At 42.4% G+C, this 13400-nt stretch overlaps 1 protein-coding gene across 33 annotated transcripts in view; it reads left to right on the top strand.

Moving 5' to 3' along the window:
- ttn.2 (titin, tandem duplicate 2) overlaps nt 1-13400 on the top strand; it is a 212218-nt gene that overhangs the window by 19512 nt on the left and 179306 nt on the right. For all 33 annotated transcript variants that reach the window (XM_035676170.1, XM_035676193.1, XM_035676176.1 and 30 more), the window contains exons 19-36: nt 54-222; nt 330-2026; nt 2116-2397; nt 2604-2870; nt 3350-3622; nt 3728-3991; nt 4077-4337; nt 4659-4919; nt 5320-5583; nt 5672-5932; nt 6515-6775; nt 8205-8465; nt 8784-8928; nt 9033-9201; nt 9287-9518; nt 10532-10816; nt 10908-11033; nt 11634-11822. In XM_035676170.1, coding sequence (XP_035532063.1) covers nt 54-222; nt 330-2026; nt 2116-2397; nt 2604-2870; nt 3350-3622; nt 3728-3991; nt 4077-4337; nt 4659-4919; nt 5320-5583; nt 5672-5932; nt 6515-6775; nt 8205-8465; nt 8784-8928; nt 9033-9201; nt 9287-9518; nt 10532-10816; nt 10908-11033; nt 11634-11822 — 5667 coding nt within the window. The remainder of the gene's footprint in view (nt 1-53; nt 223-329; nt 2027-2115; nt 2398-2603; nt 2871-3349; nt 3623-3727; nt 3992-4076; nt 4338-4658; nt 4920-5319; nt 5584-5671; nt 5933-6514; nt 6776-8204; nt 8466-8783; nt 8929-9032; nt 9202-9286; nt 9519-10531; nt 10817-10907; nt 11034-11633; nt 11823-13400) is intronic.

A 13400-nucleotide genomic window follows, 5' to 3' on the forward strand; every position in this document is an offset into this window, starting at 1 on the left:
ATATATATATATATAATTTTATTAAATGTTGTTTTGTTCTGCACCATCCACAGCTAGAGAAAGCGTGGCACGCCCTCAGTTTATTGAGAAGCTGAGGAACATTACTGTGAAGCAGGGCACTCTGGTTGAGTTGGCTGTCAAAGCCATTGGAAACCCCCTGCCTGACATCGTCTGGCTGAAAAACAGTGACATTATCACCCCGCAGAAGCACCCACATATCAAGTATGTACCTTTAATTTTAGCTATGAATCATTTTAATATTATATGTAAAGCTGTGAGTAGTTTAGTAAATGTCCTGATCAATGTATCTGAATGGTTACGTATTTCAGGATTGACGGAACTAAAGGAGAGGCCAAATTCCAGATTGCATCTTCTTCAGGCTCAGACAGCGCCTGGTACACTGCTACAGCCATCAACAAGGCTGGCAGAGACACCACTCGCTGCAGAGTCAACGTTGAGGTGGACTTCACTGCTCCTCAAGCTGAGAGGAAGCTCATTATTACCAAAGGAACCTACAAAGCCAAGGAGATCGCAGCTCCGGAGTTGGAGCCCCTTCATATGCGATATGGTCAAGAGCAATGGGAGGAAGGTGACCTTTATGACAAAGAGAAGCAGCAGAAACCACAGTTCAAGAAGAAGCTGACCTCTATCAGAATGAAGCGCTGCGGTCCAGCTCATTTTGAGTGCAGACTGACTCCTATCGGTGATCCCACCATGGTAGTGGAGTGGCTGCATGATGGCAAACCCCTGGATGCTGCTAACAGGTTACGCATGGTCAATGAATTCGGCTACTGCAGTCTTGATTATGAAGCTGCTTATGCCAGAGACAGTGGCGTCGTCACCTGCAGAGCCACAAACAAGTTTGGAGTCGACCAGACTTCGGCCACCCTGATTGTTAAGGATGAGAAGGGCCTAGTCGAGGAAACACAGCTTCCCGAAGGCAGGAGGGCTCCACACAGAATGGATGAGATTGAGCGAATTGCTCATGAGGGAGGACCTGCAGGAGTAACCACTGACGACGAATTTGAAAAGACCAAACCTGATATTGTGCTGCTCCCTGAACCGGCCAGAGTCCTGGAAGGTGACATTGCACGATTCCGCTGCAGAGTGACTGGTTATCCAGCACCCAAGGTTAACTGGTACATCAACGGACAACTCATCCGCAAAAGCAAGCGATACAGACTTCGTTATGATGGTATTTACTATTTGGAGATTGTTGACATCAAGTCCTACGACTCAGGAGAGGTCAGGGTGGTTGCAGACAATCCTCTTGGCACAACTGAGCACACTGTGAAGCTGGAGATCCAACAGAAAGAGGACTTTAGATCCGTACTGCGCCGTGCTCCAGAATCAAAGGCTGCAGAAGCCCCACGTGAGCCTGGCAGAACCGGATTTGATGTTGTGAAGGTCGACCGATCTGCTGAGGCCGCACAGGACAGAGAAGTAGTTAAGCTGCGTAAGGCACAGAGAATTGTTCACGAGAAAACCACAGAGGAGTCAGACGAACTGAAGAGCAAGTTCAAGCGTAGAACAGAGGAAGGTTTCTATGAGTCCATCTCTGCTGTGGAGTTCAAGTCTCGCAAGAGGGACGACTCCTATGAAGATCTACTGAAGAAGACTAAGGACGATCTGCTTCATCGCTTGAAGGAGAAAGAAGAAGCTGAGAAGAAGTTGCTGGAGGAACAGGGCAAAGTCACCATCCCCACAATCAAACCAGAGAGGGTCCAGCTCTCTCCCAGCATGGAGGCACCCAAGATCCTGGAACGCATTACTAGCAAGACAGTTGCTCCAATGGATGAGGTTCGTTTCCGAGTCAGAGTCATTGGCAGACCAGAACCTGAGTGCCAGTGGTTCAAGAACGGCATTCTGGTGGAAAAGTCAGACCGTATTTACTGGTACTGGTCTGAGGATCACGTGTGTGAACTGGTGATCAGAGATGTCACAGTAGAGGACTCAGCTAGCATCATGGTTAAAGCCATGAATGTCGCTGGGGAGGCCTCAAGCCATGCCTTCCTGCTGGTGCAAGGTAAAGCCATTTTACCAAACCTCTCCAGTAATATGCTCATTGATTATGTAATCTATTTCAAAGTCTGACTTCATATGTTCTCCTTGCAGCCAAGGCAGCAGTTAACTTTACCCAACACCTGGAAGATGTCAGTGCAAATGAGAAGGATACCATGATGACTTTTGAGTGTGAAACCAACGAACCTTTCGTCAAAGTCAAATGGCTCAAGAACAACACAGAGATCTTTTCCGGAGACAAATACAGAATGCATTCAGACAGAAAGGTCCACTTCCTGTCTGTGCTGACAATTGAAATGAGGGATGATGCCGAATACACTTGTGTGGTTACAGATGATGAGAGCATCAGGACTAGCGCAAGGCTCCATGTAGAAGGTAATGTTTACACCAAGAGTCTTTCAGGGTTCTCTGTGCTTATAGGTTGTGGAAATTTTATCATGGATCCTTAGAAAATCACAGAAAAGCTTAGAAATTTTGTCCATGAAAATTTGTGGGAACCCTGTTCTTTCCATCTGTGGTTGTCTTTTGTCTTATTTTGGTGGATTGGTAGATAATGGCTCTTGATATCGTTCTGTATTCAGGTGCTGCCCTGGAGCTCGTAAAACACATGGAGAACATTGAGGTGCCAGAGACATACGCTGGAGAGTTTGAGGTTGAGCTGTCTCGTGAGGATGCCGAGGGCAGCTGGTTCTTCGGAGATAAGGAGCTCTCTCCCAGCAGCAAATATGTCATGTCCTCCCGCAGAGGAAGACACTCCCTGTCCGTCAAGGATGTCAGAAAGGGAGACCAGGGGAAATATACCTTTGTATGTGGAGATCTGAGGACCAGCGCCTCACTGAAGATGAAATGTAAGTAACGTAACAGAGTAGTGAAGTATGTGGATAAACTGGTTCTCAAAAGGGTTTCTCAAAGGTAGTGTTCTTGTAAATGTATTGATACTCATATTTGTAGGTTATTAAACAAATACAACATTATTAAACAAATACAACATTTGTTGTATTTGTGATTCAGTCATTGGTAGACTCATAAGCTAGTCTCTGAATACTTTCTCCCAGCTTTCTTTGGTAAAATTGGGTGGAAACAATTAGTGAGTTTAAAAAAAAAAACTGCACTGCAGAACCAATCCAGAGTCTTCAGGGTGGTGTCATGCAGAAGTCGTTTCCCTGTCGTCCTTGTTGTACCATTGCTCAACATTGCTCAGGACATCCATTTTCAGTGTTTTATAAAGCACTACTACTTTGCATTTAGAAATCCTGAGACGATCAGTAGGTGCTGTGATTGGTGGCTGTAGTATAATGTGATAATAATGGGGTTTCTCTATCTTTAGTGCGCCCAGTGACCCTGATGCAGCCCTTGACCGACCTCACAGTGTGTGAGGGCGACATCGCTCAGCTGGAGGTCAGGTTCTCCCAGGAGAACGTTGAGGGAACCTGGATGAAGAGCGGCCAGGCCATCTCCGCCTCGGACCGCATCCACATCGTTATTGACAAACTGGTGCACAAGCTGCTGGTAGAGAATGTCACCAGAGAAGATGCTGCTTCCTACTCTTTTGTGGTTCCCGCCCAAGACATTTCCACCTCTGGCAAACTCAGTGTTCAAAGTAAGAGTCAGAATTAACATCAGATCTAAGTGATACCAAACTCTAACCACGAAAACACACCAAATCCTTACATCTTTGTCATATTTTTATTATCTTTCCTTACAGCCATTGACATTGTGGTGCCACTGAAGGATGTGTCCTCCATCGAAGGCACCAAGGCTGTTCTGGAGGCCAAGATCTCAGCTCAGGACATCAGCTCAGTCAAATGGTACCACAATGATAAACTGCTGGTACCCAGTGACCGAGTCCAAACTGTGGCAAAGGGAGCCAAACAGCGTCTGGTTCTCACCAGGACCTACGCCTCTGATGAAGGACACTACAAACTGGTGGTTGGCAAGGTCGACACCAGCTGCAGCCTGACTATCGAAAGTAAGACTGATTTATTTTTTCCCCGGATCCTGTTTTTAGATCCCAATTCCAGTTCTGTGTTTTAACCACGTTGTTGTCTTTACAGAGGTACACATTGTGAAGCACATGGAGGACAAAGTGTGCTCAGAGTCCCAGAACGTCACCTTTAATGTTGAAGTTTCTCACCCCGGTATCGACCCACTCTGGACATTCAGGAGCCAGCAGCTCAAACCTGGACCCAAACACAAAATGGAGACCAAGGGCAAGGCTCACTCTCTTACGGTCATTGACACCATGAAGGACGAGGAGGGCCAGTACATGTTCCATGCCGGTGAAAAGACATCCAGCGCCAAGCTTACTGTCTCCGGTACGTCTAAACTCTTTACGAGATTATTGCCTTCTGCGTTCCAATGACATTCAAGTGAACTAATTTACACATTCACTGATTCTTAAGAACCCCTGTTACAAATAATACCTTTAGCATAACAATGTAACCCTATAAATGTACCCCTTACTTTGGGTTTGTTTGAAACAATACATTTGTTCAAATATTTAATACAGGCTTTAAATCAAGTCATTAAGTCAAGACTATATAATCAAATGTAAATTTTGTTTTTATCATGTGATCTATGGTCAGATCTTTTGCCCCAAAACCATAAAAAAAACTGCTTCCATGTGCTGCCACTAGGTGGAGCCATTACACGGCCCCTGCAGGACGTAACGGTGGCGGAGTCTCAGACAGCTGAGCTGGAGTGTGAAGTTGCCAACGCCAACGCTGAGGGCAAGTGGCTGAAGGAGGGTAAGCCTGTGGACTTCAGCGAGAACGTGGTGAGTGAGGTAAAGGGAGCTGTCAGACGCCTCATCATCATCATCACCAGACCACAGGATGTCGGAGAGTACAGCTACCAGGTGGCCAACTCCAAAACCACCGCCAACCTCAGGGTGGAGGGTAAGCTTCTCACATATTCGGTGTCCACATAAGACCAAGAAATATGTGGTTATTTCAAGATGACACAGGATTACGATACAAGGTGCAGGGTTCAACATCAGTGTTTTTTATCCATATAGGCAGAAATCTACTTCCCCAAAGTCAATTTTTAGTGCGCCTATACAAACAGTTTTATTTATTAGTTTTTTCAAATAACAAATTTCAAATAACAAAGACCCTCTTAGCTGCTATACAAATGCAAAATTTAGTGAACACTGACATTTCCTCTAGCACCACCTGCAGTACAAACAACACATTTTATCGGCCCCACTGGCAAGTCTCTAAAAATAGAGAAATCCTCGATATGTTATTTCTTATATCGTATACTATCTTATAAATACTGAGTCCTCTGTTTCTGCAGCGGTGAAGATCAAGAAAACTTTGAGGAACCAGACTGTGACAGAGACCCAGGAGGCGGTATTCACCCTGGAGCTCACCCACCCCGACGTGAAAGGATCCCAGTGGATCAAAAACGGTGTGGAGCTTCAGAGCAGCGACAAGTACGAGATCACCACCGACGGCATGGTCCACACGCTGAAGGTCAAGAACTGCAACACACAGGACGAGTCTGTTTATTCCTTCAAACTGGGAAAACTGTCGGCCAACGCCAGACTCAACGTAGAGAGTGAGTATTACTGATTCACTGATTTACTGTACGCCCCATAATCTACGACTTCCCAATAAACTCATTGCTCATATCTGGTACTTTGCAGCGATCAAAATCATAAAGAAGATTAAGGACGTGACATCACTGCTGGACAGCACCGCCTCTTTCGAGATGAGCCTGTCACATGACAACATCCCCGTCAGGTGGATGTTTAAAGGCGTGGAGCTGAAGTCAAGCGACAAGTGTAAGATTCTGTCGGAGCGGAAAGCTCACAAACTGATCCTGCAGAACGTTGACAGCAGCAATGCAGGAGAGTATACGGCTGTGGTCGGACACCTGCAGTGCAGCGCCATGCTCACCGTGGAGGGTGCGTAATGTATTCCTAATAATAACAGTAATACTAATACTATTAATAATTATAATCTAAATAATGAAAAAGTTACAGTATCACAGTTAAAACTAAAAGGATTAGAAAATGAATGAATTTTAATTTGTAATTTATTTTGTAATATGTATTTGTTTTAGTTTTTGTACATTTATTTAAAAAAATTACAATCACAGTTCTATTTGATTATAAATTCTATTATGTTTTACTTGATTTATTTTAATTATATATATATATATATCATATACGTATATATATAGTAGGTATATGTATGAGTAGCTTTTGTAGAAATGTATCATACATTTCATTTGTTCCAGACGAATTTTGGTACTTTTTATTTATTTATATTATTTATTCAAAATAATTTTTAGAGAAATCTTTATTTTATTAATAATTGTAATTAGTATTTTATGTAATTAAGTGTATATTTCTGTATATTTTATAATTTTTACTTTGTTCATTTGTATGGAAAAGTGATCACACATCCTATCACAGTGCTCCACGGACTCTATTTTACTCTCAATTCTTCTGACTTGTGTTATTTCTCGGGTTCGTCTCTTGCAGCTCTGCGAGTCACCAAACCCATGAAGAGTGTGGTGGTCCCGGAGACCCAGGTGGCCACGTTTGAGTGTGAAGTCTCTCACTTCAACGTGCCGTCCACCTGGCTGAAAGACGGCGTGGAGATTGAGATGAGCGAGAAGTTCAGGATTGTGGTTCAGGGAAAACTCCACCAGCTGAAGATCATGAACACCAGCAGGGACGACTCGGCAGAGTACACCTTCATCTGCGGGAACGACAAAGTCTCTGCAACGCTCACCGTTAACCGTAAGACCACGTTCACGTCAAAACCACTCAGATCACACCAAGATAATGTCTCTGAGGGAGACTGACGGCGCTCTGCACAAACAGAGGAGGGTCTTACTTTATGGTCAGCTGAGTTTCTGTGTGTTTCCCATGTGGCCAGTCTCTTCAGGATAAAGATTTAATTATTAAGATTAAATTTCCTATTAAAGTAAAAGCTACAGGAATACAGTAGTGAGGTCATTTACGGAGTTTCCGGATGGAAAGATACCTGGCAAGAAAACCACCTTGGTACTGTCTTCTTAAACTCATCAAACTGGCCTTCGTTCCCTTCCTCTAGCAGTATCATGGGAACAATAAGTAAAAACATTTGAACCTTTTCAGAACTTTAGAAATCTGACTTAAAGATGATGAACCAAACAAAAAGTGGATTTATAATTATAATAATGATAATTTGCAATATTTTGTCATTTTTGTGAAATTTGCATGTGAAAACAAATACACATAAAAAAATAAAACCAAATTCACTATTAATGTAATGGATTACATGTAACTGAGTTGCATAATCAGGATACCAAAAACAGGGTAACTAATCTATTATAGAAAAATACGTAGTCATATTACAGTTACATTTAGTAAAAATGGGGATTATTAATTACAATTTAAAGAAACACACTAAGCAGAGGACACATTGTTGATGTTGCCCTATAGCTCACCTGGTAGAGCTGGCTTATGTATAAAGACTGAGTCCTTCCCTTTGTATCTTCAGCTGTCAAATAAAGGCCAAAAGCCCAAAATAAAAACAAAACAAAAAAAAAAACTTTCATTTTTTTCTGTCTCCATTTTGTTTTCTACGTTCACATTGTTCTGTTGTCTTACACTCACATCAGTACTTCTTAATAACACTCATTTTGTCTTTGTCTTTATTTGCAAATTTGGTGTTGAAGTAAGTAAAGTAATGGAAAGTAATCAAGTTACTAAATTTTCTAAGGTCATTAGTAACAATCGTAATAATGATTAATCTAAAGTAGCCCTCCAAACCCTCAAGAATAAATTAAGTTTAATGTATATATTGTATTATATATTTATTTTATTTCTAATTTGTAATTCAAAAATCAAAGATTATTATTGTCATTATTTTTTGTAGTAGCAGCAGAATTAGAAGTTTTAGTGTAATGATTATAATATACATTTTATTTATATAATTGATTTATAATGTAAGTTTGACCATAATTAGAACAAAAAATGTATCAAATATCATAAAATAAACATCTGAAAATGTTATGTAATGAATTAAAAACAAAAAACAAAATTCATCCTGTAAGCTTTAACTGCAGCTGTAAAACATAAAACAGACCAAAGAACATTTATTTAAAGTTTAATGATAATAATACGTTTTCAGAAGTGATTGTAGTATTTCTGTGTTTCACCCGGCCTGTTCTCTCGTCTCCAGCTGTCATGATCACCTCCATGCTGAAGGATCTGAACGCTCAGGAGAGAGACACTATTACCTTCGAGGTCACCGTCAATTACGAGGGCATCACCTACAAATGGCTGAAAAACGGCGTGGAGGTCAAGTCTTCGGACAGATGCCAGGTCCGCAGCCGGCAGCTCACGCACTCGCTCACCATCCGAAACGTTCACTTCGGAGACGGAGGAGAGTACCAGTTCGTGGCCGGGTCCGCCGCCACCGCCGCTAACCTGTTCGTCGAAGGTAATACAAAGCATTACACGTTCAGAGTTGACTGATTAGTTCATTAAACACTCCGAGGGAGATTTGGGATTTTCCCGGCTGCCTGTGGAGATTACACTTCACTTAGCATAAAACATGTGGGGTGGTTTCTCTTTCTGTCTGTTTTTCTGACGATTGTACGTTTGAAAAAATGTTTGAATGTTTAGTTCAAAGGACGAGGGACAGAAACACTTTAATTAATCTGCTGGTCTGGATTCATCTGAAAGGCCCAAACTGACAATATCTGAAATTCGACCTGTGAAGAAGTCACAGATGATGTTTTTTTTTGTTTGTTTTCAGCTCGTGTGATTGAATTCACCAAGAAAATCAAGGACATAAAGATCACAGAGAAGAAGAAGGCTATTTTTGAATGTGAGGTTTCTGAGCCAAACATTCAGGTGATGTGGATGAAGGACGGCCAGGAGATGGACATGACTGAGGAAAGGTAATGTCGTCTTAAAAGAACCGCAATGAACCTTCCTACAGCTGACACTTTAACAACAGCATTTGAAATGAGCTGAGCTGAGAGTCTCTGTGCTGTGTCCACAGGTACACAGTGACAGCAGAGAAGTACGTTCACCGCCTGATGATCCAGACAGTCCGTATGTCCGATGCTGGAGAGTATTCGGTTGTGGCCGGATCAAGTGTCTCCAAGGCCCAGCTGATCGTGGAGGGCCGCGACATCCGGATCTCTGAACCTGCCGAGCGGGAAATCACGGTGAGACGGACGTTCATTTAAACCAAAGTGGTCAATGTGCAGGTTTTAAAGACGTCTAAACCTCTAAATCCTTCCGTCCTCGTAGGTTTTGGAGAAACACAGAGCGACATTCGAATTCGAGGTGAACGAGGACGATGTGGAGGGTCACTGGCTGAGGAACGGTGTGGAGATCCAGTTCTCGGTGGAAGAGAGGTTCAACTACGTGGCCATCAGGAAGCTGCACCGCCTCACCATCTCCGAGACCTACAGGAGCGACGCCGGGGAGTACACCTTCATCGCCGGCAAAAACAGGAGCACCATGCACCTCCGAGTGAACAGTGAGTGCAGCCAGAGGATTAATACCACAGAGACTGATGAGAATCATTTAATGGAATAAGATTTATCACATATTTATTTTCATTTGAATGATGCAATATAAAGGGGAAAAAGAGAGACCATATGTAGCCCAATATATAATATATAAATGTAAGATGTGTGGAGGAATTTAAAGCTTTACTGTTGACAACATAAAAAACAAAATATGAACCATTCACCATATCGACCTGCGGAGCCCCTTACGGAACCTGGAAAGGAAATATAGAGCATGTAGGTGAGGAAAAAATGCTCATTTGTTTTTCACATTTGTATTTTTTCTCTCCAATCGGCTCCATATCAACCAAATTCGCTTATGGTTATTTTGATCCATCTTTCTCCTCAGTGGTCATTTAATTTTGATATGAATTTTTCTGTATTACTTAAACCTACAAAAAACGTTTATATATATATTTATGCACCATAATGCCAATTTGATTTAGTGGATAAGGACCTAATTAGGGCTGCAACTAGATAATAATTTAATTATTTACTTATTTAAAATGGCCGTCACAATTACACAAAGCATGTCACGTCATGTCACGTCAAAATTCAGTGACAAACAATCCAAACCCTAAAAATGTTTTCTAAATGTTTTTGATAATTGTTTGATACAGTTAAAATGGCGACCTCTACTGGTCGACCCTTGGTACTGCATTTATTTTTGACGATTACATCTGCGACAATGAAAGAAAATGTTTATCTCAGTGCTGTTGTTTCTATTTTGTTTAATCGGATTTTATTTCATTGTTTTATTTTTAGTCTGCTGCTCAGATTTTAATTAGATAACAATTTCTCATTCCTGATTAAATGATTTTTGAAAGGTTGATGCTGTTTTATTGAGTCTGCTTCAACAATGAGACTAATGAGAACCAGTTAACACCAAATTTTACTTTAACTTTGTTGTTTTATTAAGAAATGTGAAAACAATTCTCCTCCTTCCTGTCTGACTACATCTTTTATTTTTCTCCTCGTTCAGTCCCAGAACCGCCTCAGATCCTTCGCCACATGGAGCCCCAGTCGGTGGAGGCCGGTAAACCAGCTCGCTTCTCCGTGCAGGTGAGCGGCGTTCCTCAGCCTCAGGTCTTCTGGTTCAAAAACTCCCAGGCTCTGTCTCCGGGCTTCAAGTGCAAGTTCCTGCACGATGGCAACGAGCACTCGCTGCTGCTGATCGAAGTGTTCCCAGAGGACGCCGCCATCTACAACTGTGAGGCCAAGAATGAGTACGGCACCGCCACCAGCACCGCCACGCTCAATGTGGAAGGTAAGACGGGACGTTAGACAGACACGAACAGGGAAATGTTTCAGATCAACACCAGGACATCTGTAGACGCGGGTTTGTGTTTGTGTTGCAGTGTCAGAAGTGGTTTCTCCGGACTCGGCTGCTACCGTTGCTCCTCCCGTTGTCATCTCACCCATCGCCAGCACCTCGACCCGCGAGGGAGAACCGGCTCGCTTCCAGTGCAGAGTCCGCGGAGATGGTAAGAAAAAGCCTTACTTAAAACGATGAAATGTGGAACTTCATCAACAATGAGACACAATTTATTCAAACAGCAGAATCGAAATAAGTAACTTTGTCTTACATGAAGGCACCAAAAACATTTTTATTAAAACAATGAAAAACTAAACAGCTGCTTCGTTTCCAACAATGGGACAAGACGACTTTCTCTTAAACTGAGAAGTTGTGCGAGTGCTCTTACTCTTAAATAAGATATTAGCTCTTCGGTAACTGAAACATTATATCAGATTTTACCGATACAGTTGCAAGTTACTTCAGGCACTTCCTGCAATGAAAGTTGGACATTGGACATTCTCCTGTTGAATTAGTACAAAATATGAACAACTGTGTTTGAAAATGTCTGGTTTTAGACAAAGAAGTTGAATGTACAAGTAGCCTGCAGACATAAAAACTGTAGGAGAAAAGTCAACTATTGTGCAAGCAAGAAACATCCAATCACAGAGAAATTAGTGCAGATTTCCATTATCCCCACAAGTGAATGAACTGGTTTCACTGCAGTACATCTTCATCAGAAAATCCAGTCTGCCTCCTCAAACGTTCTTTTCCTTTCTCCTCTGTCCAGACGTGAAGATCAGCTGGTTCCACAAGGAGAAGGAGATCAAGCAGTCTGAGTTCTTTAGGATGTCCCAGTTTGACGACAGCTGTCAGCTGGAGATCTCCAGGGTTTACCCGGAGGACGAGGGCGAGTACACCTGCGTGGCCACGAACAACGCCGGCACCGCATCCTGCTCCGCCACTCTGACACTGGACGGTAAGTTCCTCACCACAAAGAAGTGCTTTTACCCCGACACTGAGAACGTAATGGTGAACAGAACAGTCAGCTTTTATAGTGTTAATACACAGAAAAGTGACAAATGAAGGAAAAACCTGAATAAATGAATGTAGAAACTAATGCAGATGGTGAAACAGCCACAAGATCTCAAACCAAATGAAGACCTTTGTTAATTTCGGGAGTGTCTTTATTTTGGTTTTCACTTTCATTTGTGACCTACATGCAGATGTTTTGTTGTTGTTGTCAACCAGCTGTGGTGGCGCCGTTTTTCTTTTCTCTACTGAAACACAAACACACATCCCAGTGAGCACCAGTTCAGTGGTTTGAAGATGAAAAGAAACAAAGAAGCTGAATTTGATTGAACAAACTGACTAATCGTTGCAGCTGTAGTCTCAAAGCTCTAGCAGCGATGTGAGTTTGAATCACAATGTTTTTACAGGGACACTAAATATGAGAGGACTCTTTTCTATTATTGTTCTTTATGTTTTTTGTTGGTTATTCATTAGGGAGGTTTATAAATGAAGACAAACTAAAATTAATTAATAAACATTATTGTGATTGTAATAAATGCTTTAGAAGAAGCAATAAAAACAGAAGGATTTAACGAGGCGCTATGGTGTCGATTTGCTTTGGTGTCGACTTTCTTAAAGTCACACACTGACCCAATCATCTCCCCAAGAAGTTTTGCAGTCACATGGCAAGAGAGGTATCTAGTCAGAAAACAGGGACTGGTGAGGATGGTTTCTAACTAGCAGATTTAATAAAAAGTCTTCCCACCATAGGCAGACTGCTTTCAAACTGAAAATCACCTCAATTGTGCAGACTGGGATGAGTGTGAATCAAATAAAGCACATAAAGCCAATGAACATGCTTCCTTTCAGGGCAAAAACAAACAGTGGACAGTCCTGCTGAGTCTCAGTGGCATATCTCCACCAGCCTCACCAGTCTAAAGAAACCTTCCATTGGCCAAAAGCCAGTTTTCATCCAGCCAATCACGAGCTGCTCGGTGCCACACGGGGAGGTGGCCCGCTTTCATGCATGTGTGTCTGGCATGCCGAAGCCAGAGATAAGCTGGTTCCACAACCGGCAGCCTGTTGAGCCCACCAAGAACGTGGTGTTTCATTTCGATGAGGTGTCGAACACCGCCACGCTCATCATAGTCGATGCTTTCTCAGAGCACGCGGGGCAGTACACCTGCAGGGCAGCCAATAATGCCGGAGAGGCCGCATGCTCGGCCACCCTCACCGTAACCGAAGAGGAAGAAGGTAACTTCTGGATCCGTTGGCTGCAGCCGGATTCCCTCTGAAACTACACTCCAAATAAACCAGTTTCTCTTTTCTGCTAGATTAATTCACCCCCCTCGAAAACCACAAAACACCTCAAGGGATGTCCCGAACCAATCTGTGCATCAGATAGATAAAAGTCTGATTTAAATCATTTTAAATTAAAAAAGTATTTTTAACCTTTATTCAACAGGGAAACCCTGTCAAGAAATATTGTTTTGGCCAAGATAGGCAGCAATAGAGACATGTTACTGACTAACAACCTAAGACAAAT

The sequence above is a fragment of the Morone saxatilis genome, unplaced genomic scaffold (genome assembly GCF_004916995.1).
Source record: "Morone saxatilis isolate NCDOM2014 unplaced genomic scaffold, NCSU_SB_2.0 Contig5, whole genome shotgun sequence".
Lineage (NCBI taxonomy): Eukaryota > Metazoa > Chordata > Actinopteri > Moronidae > Morone > Morone saxatilis.